This window comes from Sus scrofa, chromosome 6 (assembly GCF_000003025.6).
Source record: "Sus scrofa isolate TJ Tabasco breed Duroc chromosome 6, Sscrofa11.1, whole genome shotgun sequence".
Lineage (NCBI taxonomy): Eukaryota > Metazoa > Chordata > Mammalia > Artiodactyla > Suidae > Sus > Sus scrofa.
The window spans coordinates 27711615-27732136 of record NC_010448.4 but is presented as its reverse complement, the minus strand read 5'-3'; the positions used below and the strand labels follow the sequence as shown (position 1 = coordinate 27732136).

At 40.1% G+C, this 20522-nt stretch overlaps 1 protein-coding gene and 1 pseudogene across 6 annotated transcripts in view; both read right to left on the bottom strand.

Annotated features, from left to right (window-relative positions):
• CBFB (core-binding factor beta subunit) overlaps nucleotides 1-20522 on the bottom strand; it is a 66537-nt gene that overhangs the window by 18720 nt on the left and 27295 nt on the right. For 3 of the 6 annotated variants that reach the window (XM_021094053.1, XM_021094052.1, XM_021094057.1), the window contains 2 exons: nucleotides 9742-9858; nucleotides 2494-2562 (listed from right to left, as the gene is read on the bottom strand). In XM_021094053.1, the coding sequence (XP_020949712.1) occupies nucleotides 2494-2562; nucleotides 9742-9858 (186 nt within the window). The remainder of the gene's footprint in view (nucleotides 1-2493; nucleotides 2563-9741; nucleotides 9859-20522) is intronic. The other 3 variants (XM_021094056.1, XM_021094054.1, XM_021094058.1) reach the window with 1 other exon arrangement.
• On the bottom strand, nucleotides 4657-9735 carry LOC110260941 (annotated as a pseudogene).

The window sequence follows — 20522 nt, the reverse complement described above, 5'->3', positions numbered from 1 at the left end:
TAGCACAAAGGTTTCTTGCTGATAAAACTACACACTCACCCCTAAAGTATGCTCATATGGTTTGGAACAACTAACCCTATCCAGTCTCAGGTGGTAGTGGGAGAGGCTTTCAGTACTTTGGTCCCCACCAGGTGCTTGTTACATGCTAGTCTGCTACTCCATGGTCTATACCACAATCTGCACAAAGATGCGCAAGGTTGGGGTCATCATAATAGGTGGATAAGTGTTTTCAAAACCCACGTTTTGAAATAAAGGCCCAGTAGTACTCAATAGAGCATATAAATAGAATACTTTTACATTCTTGCTATACTGATTCTGTCTTTATTATATTGCTAAATCTTCAACTATATGTCACAGTTTGGTAATAACTTTCTGTGCAATGAGTTTAGAAAACAGAAGTATATATTTAATGAAATATTAAGAATTAAATTTGTTTCTAAGAAAGTTGATGATATATGTGTAATTTGTACAAAATAATGGTATTTCCTATTCTCTGTGGGGACCAGGATGATATCACTGATCATATGAAAACCAAAAGAAACAAATCTGCTGAAGAAGCATCGACATACACTTCAAAGGCGACAAGTTAACATGTGCAGCTGCAAATGGTACATTTAACACCATTCTGTAGAACATAACTTTTTATTTAAATCAAATGACTCTTCTAAGTTTTCATGCACATTTTCATGTGCATACAAAAAGCAAAGCTGTTCATATGCTGGTTTTGCTGAGGGGAAAACCTTGCAAAAAGCTAAAGAACATCAGTTTTACATCAGTATCATCAGGTACTTCAAATAGAAAATCTGTTCATCCCAATAATGGTTCAATTTTTCTACTATTATCATAAAATCAAAACAACTTTTGGAAGATTAGATTATTATATTGAAAGTGAAACAATTTTGTAACTGCTAAACTAAATTTAAAAAATAACAATGAAAATAAGTTACTGACTCTTAAATTGATGATACAAATACAAATGTTGGTAGAGCAAACACTGCATAAAAACATTCTCAGTGAATTTTTAAAATTATGAAATGGAAATTTACTAGGAATTAGTTGTGGTACACATGTAATTCATAGTTGTTATCCAAACAATTCTTATTCAAAGTATTGAGATAGTCTGCCAACCATTTAGAAGTTAGGGTTGCATAAGTTACAAATACACTTATGTATCCACAGTTAAAGTGACTGAGGTATAAAATTTCTGAATACAAAAAAATTCACATGCCATTACAAGAGGCACTTCAGATTTTAGAAATTTGAGCCTTTAAAGAACAACCTAGTCCCTGAAGTAGCACTAATTTTTTTTTTGTGAGTCCTTATAGTTCCATTTTGTTCAGAATTAGTTAGAAACCTCTGATTAAAGTGTTCCATGGTGAAACACCAAATTTTTGAGTTTTTCAAGCTTTCAGAGACCTGTAATTATTGAAAATCAAATATATAAAGACATTGAAATTTATCCCTGCAAATTACAGTAAGTAAATTAAGAAATAAAAATACAATCAGCAAACGGGATCTAATTTTGAGTTTATGTAATTGTACTCAAGAAATATCTTCATCAATTGTAGGAAACTTTTAAAGCATTTTATTGAAATATATTACACATACAAAAAAATTATACATATCTTAAGGCTGTGTTTTCCAATATGGTAGCCATAAACATCTATGACTACTACATACTTGAAATGTGATTTGAGTCTCTAAGTGGAAAATACACACTGGATTTCAAACACTTACTACAAAAAAAAAGGGAAAATATCTGTAAATATTTATGTTGATTTTTATGTTCAAATGATAATATTTTGGATATGCTGGGTGAGATAAAATATAAAAACTAGCGATAGCATTTCTTTTTACCTTTTTAAATTGGCTTTTAGAAAAATTTAAATTACATAATGTGACTCACATTTGAATTCTACTGGATAGCGCTGGCCTGAAGGACGGCTTGATGAATTTTCAGAAACTGAACCTTCCATGTAACTAAAAGCCATATAAAGAACCAGAACAGTACCAGTATCTTAGAAGTCTCCCTCTCCTCCATTCTAAGAACTAGCCTCTTTTTCTAAGGATAAACCACTATCCTTCCTTCTAACAACATGTAATATTAGTTTTATCTATTTTTGTTACTTTTATATATAAATGGATTCATGTAGCATGTGCTTCTTTGTATACTCAATATATTCATGAAATTCATCCATATGGTGTGCTAGTTGAAGTTTTTCATTTTCATTATATTTCTCTGTGTGAACATGCAATTTATCCATTCTACTGTTAGTGGGCATTGAGCAGTTTACAGCTTTTGGCTTTTACTAATAACGCTGCTACAAATGTCATATCTAGTACATACCTTTCGATGAATATATGTATTTATTCCTATTGCATATCATGCCTCAGAGTAAAACTGCCGAATCACAGGCATATACATACGCAGTTTGAGCATTTATTGCCAGTTTTCCAAATGTTGTGTCAACTTTATGTAATCAAACAACATACCAAGTGCTGTTTCACATCCTTCCCAACGTTTTTCAAAGGTACCCTGAACATAGGCAAAGAAGACAATACCTGTGAAAATATTTCAGATGAAATATTTACACAATTTTTAAAAATGGAACTGTGACCATCTTGTTTACTTTAGCTTCTGTTAAAGAGACTTCTGTCCTCACATGGCAGAGAGAGAGAGAGAGAATGAATGAGCTAGCTCCTTGTGTATCTTGTTATAATTCCATCATATCAGGGCCCCATTTTTTTTTTTTTTTTTTTTTTCCTGGTCTTCATAGGGCTGCACCTGTGGCATATGGAAGTTCCCAGGCTAGGAGATGAATTGGAAGTGTAGCCGCTGCTGGCCTACACCAAAGCTACAGCAACATGGGATCCAAGCTGTGTCTGTGACCTACACCACAGCTCATAGAAACGCCAGATTCTTAACCCACTGGATAAGACCAGGGATCGAACTTGAGCCCTCAGGGATACTAGTTAGATTTGTTAATACTAAGCCACGATGGGAACTCCAGGGCCCCACTCTTAAGACTGCGCTGTGGCACAGTGGGTTAATACACTGCATTGTCTCTGCGGCAGTGAGGGTTTGACCCCCAGCCTGGTGAAATGGGTTAAGGATCCTGTGTTGCTGCAGCTGTGGCGCAGATTCCATCCCTGGCCTGGAAACCTTCATGTGCTGCAGGTATGACCCCCCCCCCAAAAAAGACGTCATTTAACCTTAATTGCTCCCATAAAGGCCCTATCTCCAACTGCAGTCATAGTGGGAGTTTGGGCTTCAAACTAAGAATTTTAGAACACACTCAGTCCTCATTACTGGTAAGAGGTGGGGCCAAGAACCACAATTACATGACTATGAAGCTCCTACTCCTAACTGCTATATTTCATCGCCTCTTTACTTTCACTACCTTCCAGAAGAAAGGGAAGGATGGGAAATTTCCAGAGAAGTGCTGACTACCAATTGGATGGTTGGCATCACATGCTTTAAAATTTTTATAATAGCTAAGACCTACTATTACATTAGTTTACTACCACGACAGATGGCACTTACTTTATAGTGATAAAGCTCAATTTGTGGCCCAGGGCAACAAGATCTGGAAAATTCTAAGTAAGAAAAATGCTGCAGGTTAAACTAAAAATTTTTACCTATGATTTTTTTTTTTTTTTTTTTTTTTTTTTGTCTTTAAGGGCTGCACCCCACGGCATATGGAGGTTCCCAGGCTACGGGTTGAATCGGAGCTGTAGCCACCGGCCCACACCACAGCCACAGCAACTCCAGATCCAAGCCGCATCTGCAACCTACACACAGCTGACGGCAACACTGGATCCTTAACCCACTGAGCAAGGCTAGGGATCAAACCTGCATCCTCATGGATGCTAGTCAGATTCATTTCCACTGAGCCATGATGGGAACTCCTACTTATTTTAATAAAATATTTTAATTTTAGCAATCAACTCAATCTGAAATTCCCCCTCATATAATATAAATTCAAACTGCTATTACAGAAACAACCTTCTAAATTGCCATTTACTATTTTTTCTGAAAGCATCAGGTCTTTTATCCCTGTGGAAATGAAAAAGTAGCAAATATTCTTAGGAATTTTAACTTCTGAGAGTTCCCTGGTTGTCTAGTGGTTAGGATTTGGTGCTTTCACCACTGTGGCCCAGGTTCAATCCCTGATCAGGGAACTGAGATCCCACATCAAACCACTGAATGCCACAGCCAAAACAAAACAAAACAAAACTTAACTTTGAACCTGAATTTTTCACTCGGAAGGTTTTATTTTTTTTTTTAAATCTCTTAAGAAAATTCCTACATTTCTGTTCTCAGAGAACAACGTGGAAGAGATGATAGAAATAACAGAGAGAGCTTTTTATCCTTGCTGTTAATAATCAGATACTCTGACAAATTCTTTCAGTATTTTGAGTATATCATTTCACTAACTCTGGCCTCCACAATTTCAAAAGACAAGTCAGTTATTAATCTTATTGTGAGTCCCTTGTATAACGAGGCCTTTTTCTTTTTCTTTTTTTATTTTTTTTTATTTTTTATTTTTTTGTCATATAGTTATTAATCGTTATTATGCAGCCAGCCATCCCCTCTGCTACCCCTCCCGCCGTTCCCTGAGAAATCAGACCTTTTGTCATTGTTCCTGGCTGACTTTTTTTGCTTTTGAGATTCTCTTGTTTTTCAACAGTTTAGCTAAGATTTATCTAGGTGTGGGTTTCTCTTTTATCCTACTCGGAGTACACTGAACTTCTTGAATATGGAAATGATTATTATTCATCAAGTTTAGAAGTTTTCAGCCATTATTTCTTAAAATGTATTTTCTGCCCGTTTCTTTTCTCTCCTCTCCATCTATTAGTATGTGTGCTGGTGACTCAGTCTCTGTGACTGTTCGTTTTTCTTTGTTTCTTCCTTCTGTTTTTGAGACTAGATAATCTCTGTTAATCTATGTTCAAGTTCACTAATTCTTCTGCCAGGTCAAATCTGTTAAGTCTGTGAATTTTTCATTTCAGTTATTGTACTTTTCAATTCTAAAATTTCTATGTGATTCTTGTTAATAATTTACCTTTCCTTATTAATATTCTCTATTTGATGAGTCACTGTCATAATTTTCCTTCAATTCTTTAAAGAAAAATTTTCCTTTAGTTCTTAGTGTTTTTTGGCCTCACCCATACCATGTGGAAGTTCCCAGGCCAGGGACCGAACCCTGAACTGCAGCCTGTGCCACAGCTGCAGCAACACTGGATCCTTAACCTGCTGTGCCACAAGGGAACTACTCCCCACCCCCGCTGCCCCCTTGCTGAGCTCCCCTTTTTTTTCTGGCCACACCTGCGACATGTAGAAGCTCCTAGGTCAGGGACTGAACCTGAGCCACAGCAGCAACCCAAGCCGCTGCAATGACAACACCAGATTCATCCTTAACCTGCTGTACTACAAGAGAACTCCTCTTTTAGTTCTTTGAACATACTGAAAAATAACTGCTTTTAAGGCTTCTGTCACTAAGAACCATCATTTGAGCTCTCTCAAAGCTTCCATTTCCTGCTTTTTTCCAAGTATCAGTCACACTTTCATGCTTATTTGCATATCTTCTAATTTCCTATTAAAAACTGGATATTTTAAATATACTACAGCAACTGAATCATTCCTGCCTCCAGAGTGCTGTTGCTGTTTCTTTGCCTACTCAGTGACTTGCCTAATTTTGCAGAGTTTGTAGTAGTGTGTAGCCTCTGAGGTCACTGCTTAAACCTTGCTTTCTAAAGGGTTACCCCTGGGTCAGCAAAACCTGGTGGTCAGCCAATCACTGGTGAGAGGTTTTACTTATAACACCTTGAGCCAGAAGGCTTCCATCCTTTGCCACTGGATGTGTGTGGTTCAGGGGAATACCTTTATAAAGCACAGGGAGTTTATCAGTCTACCTTGTGGTCAGCCAGTGACCAGTAACTTTCAAGGGCCCTCTTTATCCTCTACTGAATAGGTTTAGCCTTATACATGCACACAGCTTTCCGGACCATGAGAAGTTAAGTACGATCTTAAGAGGGCTCTATCACTTTCTTTTCTTTTCTTTCTTTTTTTTTTTTTTTTTTTTAGGCTGTACCTGCAGCACATGGAAGTTCCCAGGCCAAGGATTAAACCCATGCCAGAGCAGTGGTCTGGGCCACTGTAGTGACAACACTAGGTCCTTAACCCACTGCACCACAAGGGAACTCTAGTTCTCTTTCTCTAGATGTCCCTGATAAATTTCTGGCTAGTCTATTTTGTTGCTTCCTGCAACATCAGCCTTCCCAGATTGTTTGCCAAAGAGACTTCTGTTTCCTTTTTTAAGATTTTAAAAAAAAATCAATCAATTTTTGGCCACATCCATGGCATGTGGAAGTTCCCAGGTCAGGGATCCAACCAGAGTCACAGCATTTACCCAAGCCACTGCAGTAACAACACTGGATCCCTAACCAATGTGCCACAAGAGAAATCCTACTACTGTTTTCTTTTTTTTTGGACAGGGGCAGGGGGCTTGCCCACAGCATCTGAAAATTTCTGTGCCAGGGATCAGTTCCATGCCACAGCAGCAACTGGAGCCAGAGCAGTGACAATGCTGGATCCTTAACCCACTGTGCCACCAGGGAACTCCCATGTTGTCAGTAATATCCCTGAGCAGATTTTTTCAAGCTGATTTCAATGAAATCAGCTTCTCCAAGAGGACAGCACAGTTGTCAGTCCTCATGGCTTGCCTTTGTGTCCAGGGTAGAACTTCAGGGACCAGAGAGCTAAGGGAGAAGATGGGAATAGTTCCTGACCAAAATGCCAGACTATCACTGTTCTTATTGAAATTCACTAGTTTTGTTTGAATAAATGCCTCTCAATTTATGTTCTTTGGTTAATTTCCAGAAACCTTAAATGTTTTTTTACAATTTTAAGTTTAACCATTGCTTTTTGGCTAGAGAATTTGCCAAGCTCCTCACCCAGCCATTCCCAAACTTCTGCTCCTAGGAGTTCCTACTATGGCTCAGGGGGTTAAGGACCCATCACTGTCTCTGTGAGGATGCAGGTTCAATCCCCGGCCTCGCTCAGTGGGTTGAGGATCTGGCACTGCTGCAAGTTGTGGCATAAGTCACAGATGTGGCTCGGATCTGGTGTTGCTGTGCTGTAGCGTAGGCCTCAGCTCTGATTCAACTCCAAGCTAGGGAACTTCCATATTCTGCAGGTGCTGCCATAAAAAGAAAGAAATGAACAAAACCAAAAGGGCTCCTCCTACATTTTATTTTAAACTGGGCTTTTCAACCCTCATAATGTGGTTAAGATTTAGAACAAATATTAATCAAAAGCATCTACTGGACTTTGAAGTGCCCCACTAAACAGAGAACAGTAATCCCGCAAACTTTAGAATCACTGAAGGGAAAATTTTCCCAAAACAGGACCAAAATTTGTGTCTCAACTTCTTCAGGATTCCTTAATATTACAAGAACATGAGACTTTCTATACTTACTCTTTTTTAAAAAAATATTTCCGGAGTTCCCGACGTGGTTCAGAGGTTAGAGAACCTGACTAGCATCCATAAGGTTGCGGGTTCAATCCCTGGCCTTGCTAAGTGGGTTAAGATCCGGCGTTGCCGTGAACTGTGGTATAGGTCACAGACGCAGCTTGGATCCTGTGTTGCTGTGGCTCTGGCACAGGCTGGTGACTACAGCTCTGACTGGACTCCTAGCCTGGGAACCTCCATATACTGCGGGTGCAGCCCTAAAAAGACAAAAAGACAAAAAAAAAAAAAAATAAAAATAAAAAAAATAAAAAGTTCCTACTTCATCTGATAATAACAAACTAAATAAAAAAAAAAGGACAAGAAAGGTGGAGAGGCCCTGGATCTCCCCCTTTCTGCTTCCCCAAGCATCTCCCACTCCTAGGCCCACAGCAGGAACCACTCCTTGTCTGTCCTGCGGTGAGGTGAGAATTGACAAACATGGAAGTGGTGTGTGTATGTGGCGGGGGGTGGGGGGGAGATGCTGGTGGGGGGAATCAAGGATGGAGAGAGGGCCAAGAATTAGAAGGCTTTCCCTCATCCCCCATCAGAGCCAGAACCTTGGAGGAGGGTTTTTGAGGGAGCTGTGAGGTCCACAGCTGTGCCTCAGCCTATGAGACGGTAGAAGATCCAGCATCCAAAAGTGACCCAGTGACTGGCCCAGCTGAGTTCTGACCACTTGTGGACAGTGTATCCCATGCTGTAACCCTGCTCTTCTGTGGTGTCATCTACATCAACATCAAACAGGGAACCCAGATAGGCCAGGTGGAAGATGGTCAGGGCCCCAAAGAGCAGGTTTAGGGCTCGCACAGCCAGGCCCAAGCGATGCTGGTGTGAACAGTCTGGTGGGCATCGTTTTGATAAGACACAGGCACTGAGGATCCGAGCCAGGCGCTTTCGGAGGACGTGTTCTACGTAAGTGATAAACGCCAGGGACAGCAGCACGGCAGCCAGGTGGAAGCTAAAGCCGTGCAGGAGGGCGCTGGCTGCATAGGTGACCAGCACAGCTGAGAAAGTCCCCATGTGGAGAGCATTCTTGAAAACATAGTTATTTAGCCAGTAAGACATGGGCAGGTTCCAGCTTGTGACAACTTCTACCATGGATCGGGGCAGCTCCACATTCAGTGGCTTAGAGACTGTTAGGTCCCATTCCAGGTGATCCTTCTCTTCGGTGAAGCCGGCCCCAGCCAACGTGGCTGTGGCCTCGGACAGAAAGCCCACAAAATAGTTGCTGAAGTGGAAGGAGACAGCACTCTCGTAAGCTCGCAGCCACTTGCGAAGGAGGTGGTCACCATCAAGGGGGATGAAGTATGGGAAAAGGTAGGGGCCCACACAGGTTGACAGTACAAGACACAGCAGGGCCAGTACCAGGCTCTGGGTCACTTTCTGCAGCCACTGTCTGCTTAGCGGGCGGCCTTGGATAGCCTGTACGTAGCTGTGGAAGGATATCCAGGGCCCAAAGATGATGGTGCCCACGAAGTAGAGGTAGCCCATGAACTCCATGAGTGAGGGCACCACACCCACCTCACTGCGGTCCAGGTCAAAGCCCAGAGATATCACCTTCATGGCCACAATCATCTGGGCCCCTCGCATCTTGTGCCATGTCACAGTGTCCACCATGTACGTTTCACCCATAAGTAGGTAGCTTAGGATGGTGATGGAGAGGAAGATGCCACGATGGGAAGAATGTTGGCAGAGGAACAGCACAAGGTAGCACAGGAGGCTGAGCAGCACGACCCAAACCATGTGCAGCTGGAAGAAGTGGTACAGGCTGAAGAACCCACCTGCCACGGCGCTTGCATGCTTCAGGTAAGATGGCAACCCAAGCCTCCAGAGGAGACGGCAGGCGAGGCAGATGGCAAGTAGCAGCCAGATCTGGTCAAGGCCCTGCTGGGCAGTAGGCAGGAGACAGCCCTGCAGCAGTTGTTGGAAAAATTCCTGACGGCTGAAGGTGGCCATTGTGGACTGCAGCAGATGGATGGACAGATGGACAGACCTGGCAGTAAGGAAGCTGTGGTCCAGGGAACAGGGGATGCACCACTGCTGCTACTACAGGCGACACCTCCTCCAGGCAGCCTTCCTGGCAGGCTGCAAGACCAGGACCAGCTGGGGCTCCCAGGATGGTACTCTATACTTACTCTTAAAGACTGGGTGAAACAGATCTCCAGACAAAGGCAAGATTAGGGATAAATAAAGGGACCACAGTCAGTAAAGCCTGAAGTCACCCTACCTGGGCTCGCTCCTCATCAAACTCCAGGCAGCCCATACCATCCAGTCTCTGGAGATCAATCCAGCCTTTCCAGATAACACACACTCCATTCAGAATCATGGGAGCCTTCAAATATACCTAGGACACAGAAAAAAAGTTTGAAAACCAATGATAAGCTATTAGACACATGAAAAACAAAGGGCAGACTTACTTAAGAAAACTGGTTTTCTTTGGAAAAAGAAAAAGAAATACAAAATTAAGAATTATAGGAAAACATAGCCTCTGGCCATATTATATACATTCAGTTAATCTAGTTTACCAGGATTCTATTTCTACTCACAATTTTTTCAGATTATTTTTAAAAGGAAGTTCTACAGGAGTTGACACTGTGGTGCGGTAGGTTAAGAATCTGACTGCAGCACCTCTAGTTGCTGTGGAGGCACAGGTTAGACCTTTCAGCTCTGAGCAGTGAATTAAAGGGCTCAGCATTGCAACAGCTGCTGCATAGCTCGCAGCTATGGCTCAGATTCAATCCCTAGGCCAGGAACTTCATATGCTGCAAAGGAGGGAGGGACGAAGGGAGAGAGGGAGGGAAGAAGGAAGGGGAAAGACAGAAAGAAAAAGTGGGGAGGGAGGAAGAAGTAATGAGAAGGAGGAAGGAAAGAAAATGGAAATTTTATACATTTTTTAAAAATTAATATAAGGTGATACTTGAAGTAGACATCATTTCTCTTGCAGCTGAGGCTAGGACAATGAGGTACTTGGCCTTGTTTTTTTTTTTTTTTTTTTTTTTTTTGTCTTTTTGCCATTTCTTGGGCCGCTCCCGCGGCATATGGAGGTTCCCAGGCTAGGGGTCGAATCCGAGCTGTAGCCACCGGCCTACACCAGAGCCACAGCAACACGGGATCCGAGCCACGTCTGCAACCTACACCACAGCTCATGGCAACGCCAGATCTTTAACCCACTGAGCAAGGGCAGGGACCGAACCCGCAACCTTATGAACTAGTTGGATTTGTTAACCACTGTGCCACGACGGGAACTCCTGGCCTTGATTTTTGAATCTTAAGTGGAAGGACATTAAGATGTAAAAAACTGGAATTCACTAGTCCCTGAAGAGAGTACATAGTGTTTTCCCCTATTCGGATACCTAGAACCACCCAGGGACAGGCTTTTCGTGTTTTCTTTCAGTTTTATAAGCTACCTCATAGATTCCTGGTAAGTAATGCTGCTTTTTTCTTTTTTTTTAACTTAAGTTAGCTGGTGTTGATTTCTACTGTTTTTAGCCAAAGCACTTTAACTGATACAACATTTATTTATTCATACTAAATATAAGAGAATTCATCTGTTTCAAGTAAAAAATCCTAGAGCAAGTTATTTTAGGTATGTCTTCTAAATTTAAATTACTTTCATTTTTGACCACCAAATTATTTTTTTCTCTTTTTTTTTGGCTGCCTGGAAGCATATGAAGTTCTTGGGCTAGGGATCAGATCCAACTGCAGCTCTGACCTAAGCCGCAGCTGCAGCAATACCGGATCCTTAAGCCACTGTGCCTGCGGACTGAATCTGTGTCCCAGCACTCCCAAGATGCTACCGATCCCAATGCACTACAGCAGGAACTCCCAAATTAATTTTCATATTGCCTGAAAATATAATTGTTCTCAAGAGAAATTAAGGATCCATCAAGAAAGGAAAGGTGGAGTTCCCATTGTGGCACAGTGGAAATGAATCCAACTAGGAACCATGAGGTTGTGGGTTCAATTCCTGGCCTCAATCAGTGGGTTGGGGATCTGGTGTTGCTGTGGCTCTGCCGTAGGCCAGCAGCAACAGCTCTGATTAGACCCCTGGTCTGGGAACCTCCATATGCCAAGGGTGTGGCTCTAAAAGGAGGAAAGAAAGAAAGAAAAAGAGAGAGAGAGAGAGAGAGAGAGAGAAGGAAGGAAGGAAGGAAGGAAAGGTGCTAATGATATTTTCTTGAGGTGTGTATTTTACTGTGATACAGTAAGAAAAGATCAGAAAAGAGAAATTTGTTAGTTACTACATTCTCCCTCATAGTAACACCACACTATTCCAACCAATAGTTACTTAAAAAAACCAACGTTGTTATTTTAGGTCTTCTCTACCTTATTTAACATGAGCTTCTGAATGAAAATCAGCATTTAAAAAAATCATTTAATGCCTCAACAAAATTTTTTAAATGCAGAGGAAGCATAACTTTCAATGAACTTTCAAAATCCCAGGTTATCAAGTATGTCTTTATGTGAATAAGGTTCTTCATTTGCCCATTCCAAATATACTTTCTTTGGATAATCCCAGTGCTTTTGTGAGCTAAAATTAGCATTATTTATTATCAATAATTATATAAAATCAGTAAGACGGTTTCTCATTTTGAGGAGAAAGCTGGAAGCATCATCTTTTTTTTACTCAAATCAGCAGTTTCTTCAACAAAAAATCCTGAGGCATTCTTGTTTTTAGAGAGATTTTAATAAATATCAATAATTACAAATATGCAAGAAAAATTAGAGACACCTATTAAAAAAAAAAAAGACTTATACCTTCTCAGTACATATTTATTCTCCTCCACTACTAAACACAATTACTTTTCCTGTTAAGGCCCCAATAAACTTTGCTGAATCAATTTCTACTAATACTGGAAAAAAGCCAAAAATATAATGTCCCAGTTCTCCTCCCATTTGGACTAAGGGAAACAGTCTACAGTTATAGCTGAAACCGTTTAACCACACATTTCCTTCTGTTCTGATAAGTGCTCATTCCCTTCCATTCTGTGAATTTAAAACTCACTGGTGTGCATCTAGTCAGGCAAGCGACTGTGAAAATCTCATATTTTACACCTCGCAAGACCTAAAAACAATACCCCTCTGTACTGCCCAGCAATATAACTTGACTCACCACATCTACTAATCAAAATTCCCACCTACTCTTTCTAGCAGAGGAGGGGGTGCTATATAGTGAGGAAATAGCATTTCACCTACTGATCTACCTCATTATTTTAAATTCTCATATCTAATAGCAGAACAAGGTCAACTTCATGATCAGACTCTATATCTGTCATCAATGACTTTATTAAGAAAACCAGTGATCTGTTTTGGGAAATTCCTAAATGGGTTCAGAAAATGGCTACAGTTCATCATCAAGACTAGTACCTGGAATTGTAATTTAAAATAATATTTAGATGATCTGATGATTTAGTTAGATGTTTACATTCAAATAAATACAGTTTTATGTGTAGACCACTTTCATAATTCATGAATACCAAACCTCAAAGTACGAAGAAAGTAATACCGTCTCTTAACAAGTTTGACATTTTGTAATATAATTTAATGAAGTCATTTACACATTAAGACTTTTTTCCAATGAAAATTATGACGGCTTATTTCAAACTGAAAAGAAAATGTATTAGAATATGACCTAGAGATTAAACCCACTGCCCTAAACAATGAAATGTTTTATATAAAATGGATTCTATATAGCCTAAAATGGGTAAACAGATTTGGCTAATCAAACACAGAAACAACAAAACAGCCTGCATACTTTTCCAAAATAAGTAAAATATCAGAGAATATGTTTATGATTTCACAGAAAGTTAAAAGTGACCACAGCCTCTTATTTTGTGTTCTTTTAGAAATAAGGCAAAAGTATTGCATGTTTTTTAAATTAACTCAAACTCTACATATCCGTTATTTGTGATGTTATTTCAATCCAAATTACATGTCACTTTATTTTCACATTGTGTAAGCAGTAGATTCAGCAAAAACACTTTCGTACCAACTGTGGCATTAGCCACATAATGGAATACTATTCAGCCATAAAAAAGGAATAAAGCAGTGACACCATGAATGAACCTTGAAAATATTACGCTAAGTGAAAGAAACCAGAAAAAGGCCACATGTTACATGATTCCATTTATATGAAATGTTCGACATAAGGAAATACGAAGACAGAAAGGATATTAGTGGTTGCCAGGGGCTAAGGGGAGATTGAGGAGTGACTTTTAATAGGTATGGGATTTCTTTTGGGGTAATGAAAATGTTTTGGAATGAGAGTGGTGACAGCTGTAAATTTTGTGAATATACTAAAAAAATTCCTGAATTGCACACTCTAAAACAGTGAATTCTTACGGTATATGAATTTTATCTGGGTAGAGTTGTTATAAAAATATTTGCAGAAGTTCTCATTGTGGCTCAGTGGTAACGAACCCAACTAGTATCCATGTGGGCACGGGTTCGATCCCTGGCCTCGCTCAGTGGGTTAAGGATCCGGTGTTGCTGTGAGCTTTGGCGTACATCGCAGACATGGCTTGGATCTGGCGTTGCTGTGGCTGTGGCATAGACCAGCTGCAGCTCCGATTCACCCCCTAGCCTGGGAGCTTCCATGTACCCCTGGTGTGGCCCCCCCCCAAAAAAAAGAGAAACCAAAAAAAATATTTGCAATAAGTTTTATCTGTTATATAGGTGACATCTATGAGATCCGTAAGTGGAGACTTTGAAGCAGCACTCTGTGAAGAGATATGGGCTGATGATATAAATCTGGCAGCCATCAACAACACAGTGGTATTTAAATCCAGGGGAAAGGAATGATTCCCCAAGCAATAAGAAGAAGAAGAAAAGAGAAGGATGCATGAAGAACCCTGAGGAAATCGAACTTTTAAATGGTGGGTAGAAAAAAATTCAGCAGAGCAGGCTATGAACACCCAGTAAGGACAAATGAAAACATGTAAGGATCCAAGTGGCTAAAGGTTAGTTGTAGGTCCCCAAGTAAAAATTTTCCTTTGTTAGATGTATAACATATCTAAGTATCATGTTACAGGATTTTTGGTTACTTGCAACTTTTAGCAATACTCTTATCTGAGGCAGGAGTTCTTAGTCTGAAGTTCAGAGAACCTACATGAGTTTGGGCTTATAAATAAGTTGCAAGAAGACCAGAAACCTCTCAAAATTCTGTGTAAAAATGTGTGTCTGTGCCCAGGTGCATTTTTCTAAGGAAGTCCAATGCTTTTACCAAATCCTCAAAGAGGTGTGCAAGGGAAAAAGGAATCAACTATAATAGTAAAAATGCAATTCTTTCCCTTCCCACACAGACACCAAGGTCTCTGCAGCCCAGGCTGAAGAGATGATTATACCCTTCATTTAGTAAAGGGACCAAACTTCTTAAGCAGCTAAATATTAGTGACCTTGGATTGTGAAATATAAGTGTCAGAGGAAAGATGTGAGAGAACCTTGTCAACTTCCCATTTATCAACCTGTACAAAATAGTCTTATCTCTGAAAGTCTGGAATCTACTTATTCTCGGAGTATCTAAATTTGGAAAAAGAGTTCCCTTTATTGAGTAGTTCAAAAGAAGATAAAGATAATAAAGACCGAATAACTGTAAATTTGCAAAGATTCCCATGCACATTAGTAATGAGCCATAAATAACATCAGTATACACAAAGGCTAAGTGTAAAAAGGTATTGATAAAAGCAAGAAGCAGATACTTCACTCTCAAAAACCCATTTCGGGGAGTTCCCGTCGTGGCGCAGTGGTTAACGAATCCGACTAGGAACCATGAAGTTGCGGGTTCGATCCCTGGCCTTGCTCAGTGGGTTAACGATCCGGCGTTGCCATGAGCTGTGGTGTAGGTTGCAGACGCGGCTCGGATCCCGCGTTGCTGTGGCTCTGGCGTAGGCCGGTGGCTACAGCTCCGATTCAACCCCTAGCCTGGGAACCTCCATATGCCGCGGGAGCGGCCCAAGAAATAGCAACAACAACAACAACAACAACAACAACAACAACAACAAAAAAACCCATTTCGGGAGTTCCCCTTGTGGCTCGGTGGGTTAAGGACTCAACACTACCTCTATGAGGATACAGGTCTGATCCCTGGCCTCATTCAGTGGCTTAAGGAGCCGGCACTGCTACGAACTGTGACAGATTGCAGATGCAGCTCAGATCTGGTGTTGCTGTGGCTGTGGTGTAGGTCTCAACTGCAGCTCTGATTCAACCCCTAGCCCAGGAATTTCCATATGCCATGTGACTGTAAAAAGAAAAAAAAAAATCAATTGGAAAGAATATTTCACTTTCTTGTAGTAAACTATCAGAGCTTAAACACTTGTGACTCTAGTCTATAAATGTGAGCTATTAGGGAAAACAGTAATAGGGAATGACCAATACCCCTAAGGCCCTCAGTAAACATCTGAATTATGATTAACGAAAGAGCAGAAATACAACCGGCATTTAGAAATGTTTTTCTTAGAAGATTCCCTAACATTTCAATGTGGAAAGACTCACTGCTTCTATAGATGCTTATTACCTGTCATTTTGTATAGGGTATTACCATCAAGGCAGAGGGGGATACACCATGAATTAAAAAGAATTTACAAAAAACAAAACAAAACAAACAAAAAAAGACATGTTAGGAGTTCCTGTCATGGCTCTGCAGTTAACGAACCCAACTAGCATCCATGAGGACATGGCTTCAATCCCTAGCCTCGCTCAGTGGGTTAAGGATCTGGCGTTGCCATGAGCTGTGCTGTAGGTTGCGGTCATGGCTCGGATCCCGAGTTGCTGTGGCTGTGGCTGTGGCTGTGGTGTAGGCTGGCAGCTATAGCTCCAATTGGACTCCTGGCCTGGGAACTTCTATATGTTGTACTTGCAGCCCTTAGAAGACAAAATAAATAAATAAATACAACCAGTACATAAGTATTTAATAAATGAAAAAGGCAACATTTTAAAACAATAAGAGAGTATTTTATTTAATCAGTAGAGATGGGAAAACTGACTACCATTTAAAAAAAAGTTTGAAATAAAATAAATAAAATGATTAAAAATAGGAAAAAATATTCACTCACAATATTGAACTGGTTAACAACTCTGGGGGGGCTTTTTTTGACAATAAGTGTGACTCTTCCTTTGCCCCAGCAATGTCATGCCTATGAATGTATCCTAATTTGTTTGTAATGGTCACACCCACAGCATACTGAGCTTCCCTGGCCAGGGATCAAATCCAATTCACAGCTGGGACCTATGCCATAGCTACAGAAACAGCTTAACCCATTGCAGGGGGAAGGGGATAAAACCTGAGCCACCAGAGAAAAAACACCAGATCCTTAATCCCCTGCACCACAGCAAGAAGACCATATCCTAAAATTTAATCAAAGATGTACACAGAACATTTGATTACAAGGCTGTTCAACTTTTTAAAACGGCTATACCTGTGACATATGCGCATGTCACAACCACCTCGACACTAGATCCAAGCTGCATCTGCAACCTATGTAATAGTTTATGGCAATGTGAGATCCTTAACCCACTGAGTAAGGCTAGGGATCGAACCTGCATCCTCACAGATGCTAGTCAGATTTGTTTCTGCTGAGCCACGATGGCAACTCTGAGGGCTTTTTAATAATGGCAAAGGCTACAAATAACCTAGATGCTCAACTTTTTTTTTGCCTTTTAGGGCTGCACCCCTGGCATATGGAAGTTCCCAGGCTAGGGGATGAATCAGAGCTGTAACTGCCGGCCTACACCACAGCCACAGCAATGCAGGATCCTTAACCCACTGAGCAAGGCCAGGGATCAAACCTGCAACCTCATGGATGGGTTCGTTAACCACTAAGCCATGAAGGGAACTCCCTAGATGCTCAACATTTTGTTGTTTAATGTTGAACCAACAAACATATTAAACAAGGGGCCTTAAAACAGAAACATTAAAAAAAGAAAACAAAAACAAGATTACGTACTAATTGATTGAGGAAGATATTGCGACCAGAGGCTTACAGGAGTCTAACTCTATACTTTCCTTGGAAGTAGTTGTTCAGTACTCATTAACTCTGTCTACAAGGACTTTATAGAAGATAACTACCATAAATTAAAATGAACTATAACTATTTTTTTAAAGAAAAGGAATATTATCACTATATTTAAGCCCAAGACAGCATGAGAAGAGTGAAAACTAAATGGGCTTTGGAATTAGATAAAATCTGGATTTAAATTCTAGTTCTATCAGTGTATTTGAGACAAATCATTGAGTTTGCTAATAAAGCATCAGACTCCTCACATATAAAATCAAGGCTAGGAAGAGTTCTCTTGTGGTGCAGCAGGTGAAGAATCTGTCATCGTCACAGCAATGGCTTGGGTTGCTAAAGTGGCAAGTGTTTGAGTCTTGGTCTGAAAACTTCCACATGTCGAGAATGCAGCCAAAAATAAAAATAAAATAGAAAATAAAAACAAAATCAAGGCTAAATACCACCTCTTTTACAGGCAATAGTAAATATTAGGTCATACAGATGGCCAAAAGGCACAAGAAAAGATGCTTAACATGGTTAATTATTAGAGAAATGCAAATCAAAACTATAAGCTATCACCTCACACCGGTGAGAATGGCCATCAGCAAAAAAAATCTACAAATAAATGCTGGAGAGGTGTGGAGGAAAAGGAACTCTCCTACACTGCTGATGGCAATGTAAACCAGTACAGCCACTATGGAGAATAGTATGAAGGTTCCTTAAAAAACTAAAAACAGAACTACCATAAGATCCTGTGATCCCACTCCTGGGCATATATACAAAGAAAACAATAATTCAAAACGATACATGCAGGAGTTCCTGTTGTGGCTCTGTGATTAACGAACCCAACTAGTAAATATAAGGTTGCAGGTCCCATCCCCGGCCTCACTCAGTGGGTTAAGGATCCCGCATTGCTGTGAGCTGTGGTGTAGGTCACAGATGTGGCTCAGATCCTGTTGCTGTGGCTGTAGGGTAGGCCGGCAGCTGCAGCTCTGATTCGACCCCTAGCCTGGGAACCTCCATATGCCACAGGTACAGCCCTTAAAAAAAAAAAAAAAAAAAAAAAAAAAAAGATACATGCAGCCCAATGTTCACTGCAGCACTGATTACAATGCACAAGACATGGAAGCAACCCAAATGTCCATCAATAGAAAACTGGATCAAGAAAATGCAGTATATTTAGACAACTAAATACTAGTCATAAAAAAGAATGAAATAATGCCATTTGCAGCAACATGGATGGACCTAGAGATTATCATACCAAGTGAGGTTAGTCAGATAGTGAAAGACAAATGTCATATAATATCACATGTGGAATCTAAAAAAAAAAAGATACAAAATGAATTCATACACAAAACAGAAACAGACTTACAGACACAGAAAATAAACTTGCAGTTACCAAAGTGGAAAGAGGGGTAGGGATAAATTAGGAGTTTGGGGTTAATATATACACACTATTTTATGTAAAACAGATAACCAACAAGGACTTACTGTATAACATAGGAAACTATTTAGTATTTTGTAATAACCTAGAAGGGAAAAGAAACTGGAAAGATTTATGTTATGTATAACTGAATCACTGCTCTATACCTGAAAATAACACAACACTGTAAATGAACTATAATTCAATAAGTAAAAAAGATGGGTTTCATAAAAAGTTAGTTAAGTCAATGTACATAAACATAGATATTCCAGAAAGAGAGTATGTCCCCTGTCTTTTATTGTTTTCACTTCATTTCATTTACTTTCATTTTGCTTTGCTTTTTAGGGCCGAACCTGCATATGGAAGTTCCCAGGCTAGGGGTCAAATCTGAGCTACAGCCACTGACCTACACCACAGCTCAAGGCAACGCCGGATTCCCGACCCACTGAGCAAGACCAGAGCTCAAACCTGCATCCTCATAGATACTAGTCAGATTTGTTTCCATTGTATCACAATGGGAACTCCAAGGATGTACCCTGTCTTTTAGTTGTAATCACTTCTGTAGTCTATTTAACAGATTCCTTTAGAAGACACTTGGTTCTGACTCATCCTCCTTTTAGTCACATGTTCCTCCCCATTTAGAAATGCAGAGTCAGCGGCTTGCCTGGTGGATAATCACTGTCGTCATTCAATCTCACTTGTCCCTGAATAATAATTGGGTTGCATCTAAGTGTAAAAAATAGCTTCTTCTATAGTGATTTAATGTCATTTGCCAATATATTTCTTACAGTTCAAAACAGAAAAGAGTACTTCTTATAGAAATCATAACATGGCTTAAAACAGAATGTGCCTGGAACTTAACAGATGAAGCATGCACACACACACAGATACACACTCACTCAATAAATGGATTAACCAAAAGGAGAGCCCATCCTTTTGGCTTCAGGATGGAATCATGTGGAATCTTGAGGGATCTGAATAGTCAGAACAATCTTAAAAGAACAAAACTTGAGGACTCACACTTCCTGATTTTGAAACTTCAGTAATCAAAACAGTGTAGTACTGGCTTAAAGACATACATATACAGACTGATGGATTACAGTGGAAAGCCCAGAAATAAACCCTCACATATGCAGTCAAACCATTTTTTGACAAGGGTGCCAAGACTATTCAATGGGGATAGGACAGGCCCTTTAATAAATGGTGCAAGGAAAATGGCTATCCATATGCAAAAGAACAAAGCTGTGCCCTTACCTAACACTATATACAAAATTACTTCAGAACTCGTCAAAGACCTAAAACTGTAAAACTCTTAGACACAAGGATTAATGCTTCATAACACTGGATTTATATGTATTTCTTGGCGATGACAAGGCACAGGTAAGAACAACAAAAACAGACAAACTCGACTTCACTAAAATTTTAAATATGTGCACATCGAAAGACAATGAGTAAAAAGGCAACCCACAGAATGGGAGAAAATATTTGCAAGTCATACACTTATTAAGGGATTAATATCCAACATAGAGAATTCTCAGAACTCAACAACAAAGAAATCCCCGAACAACTCAATTCAAAAATAGGCAAAGGACTCGAATA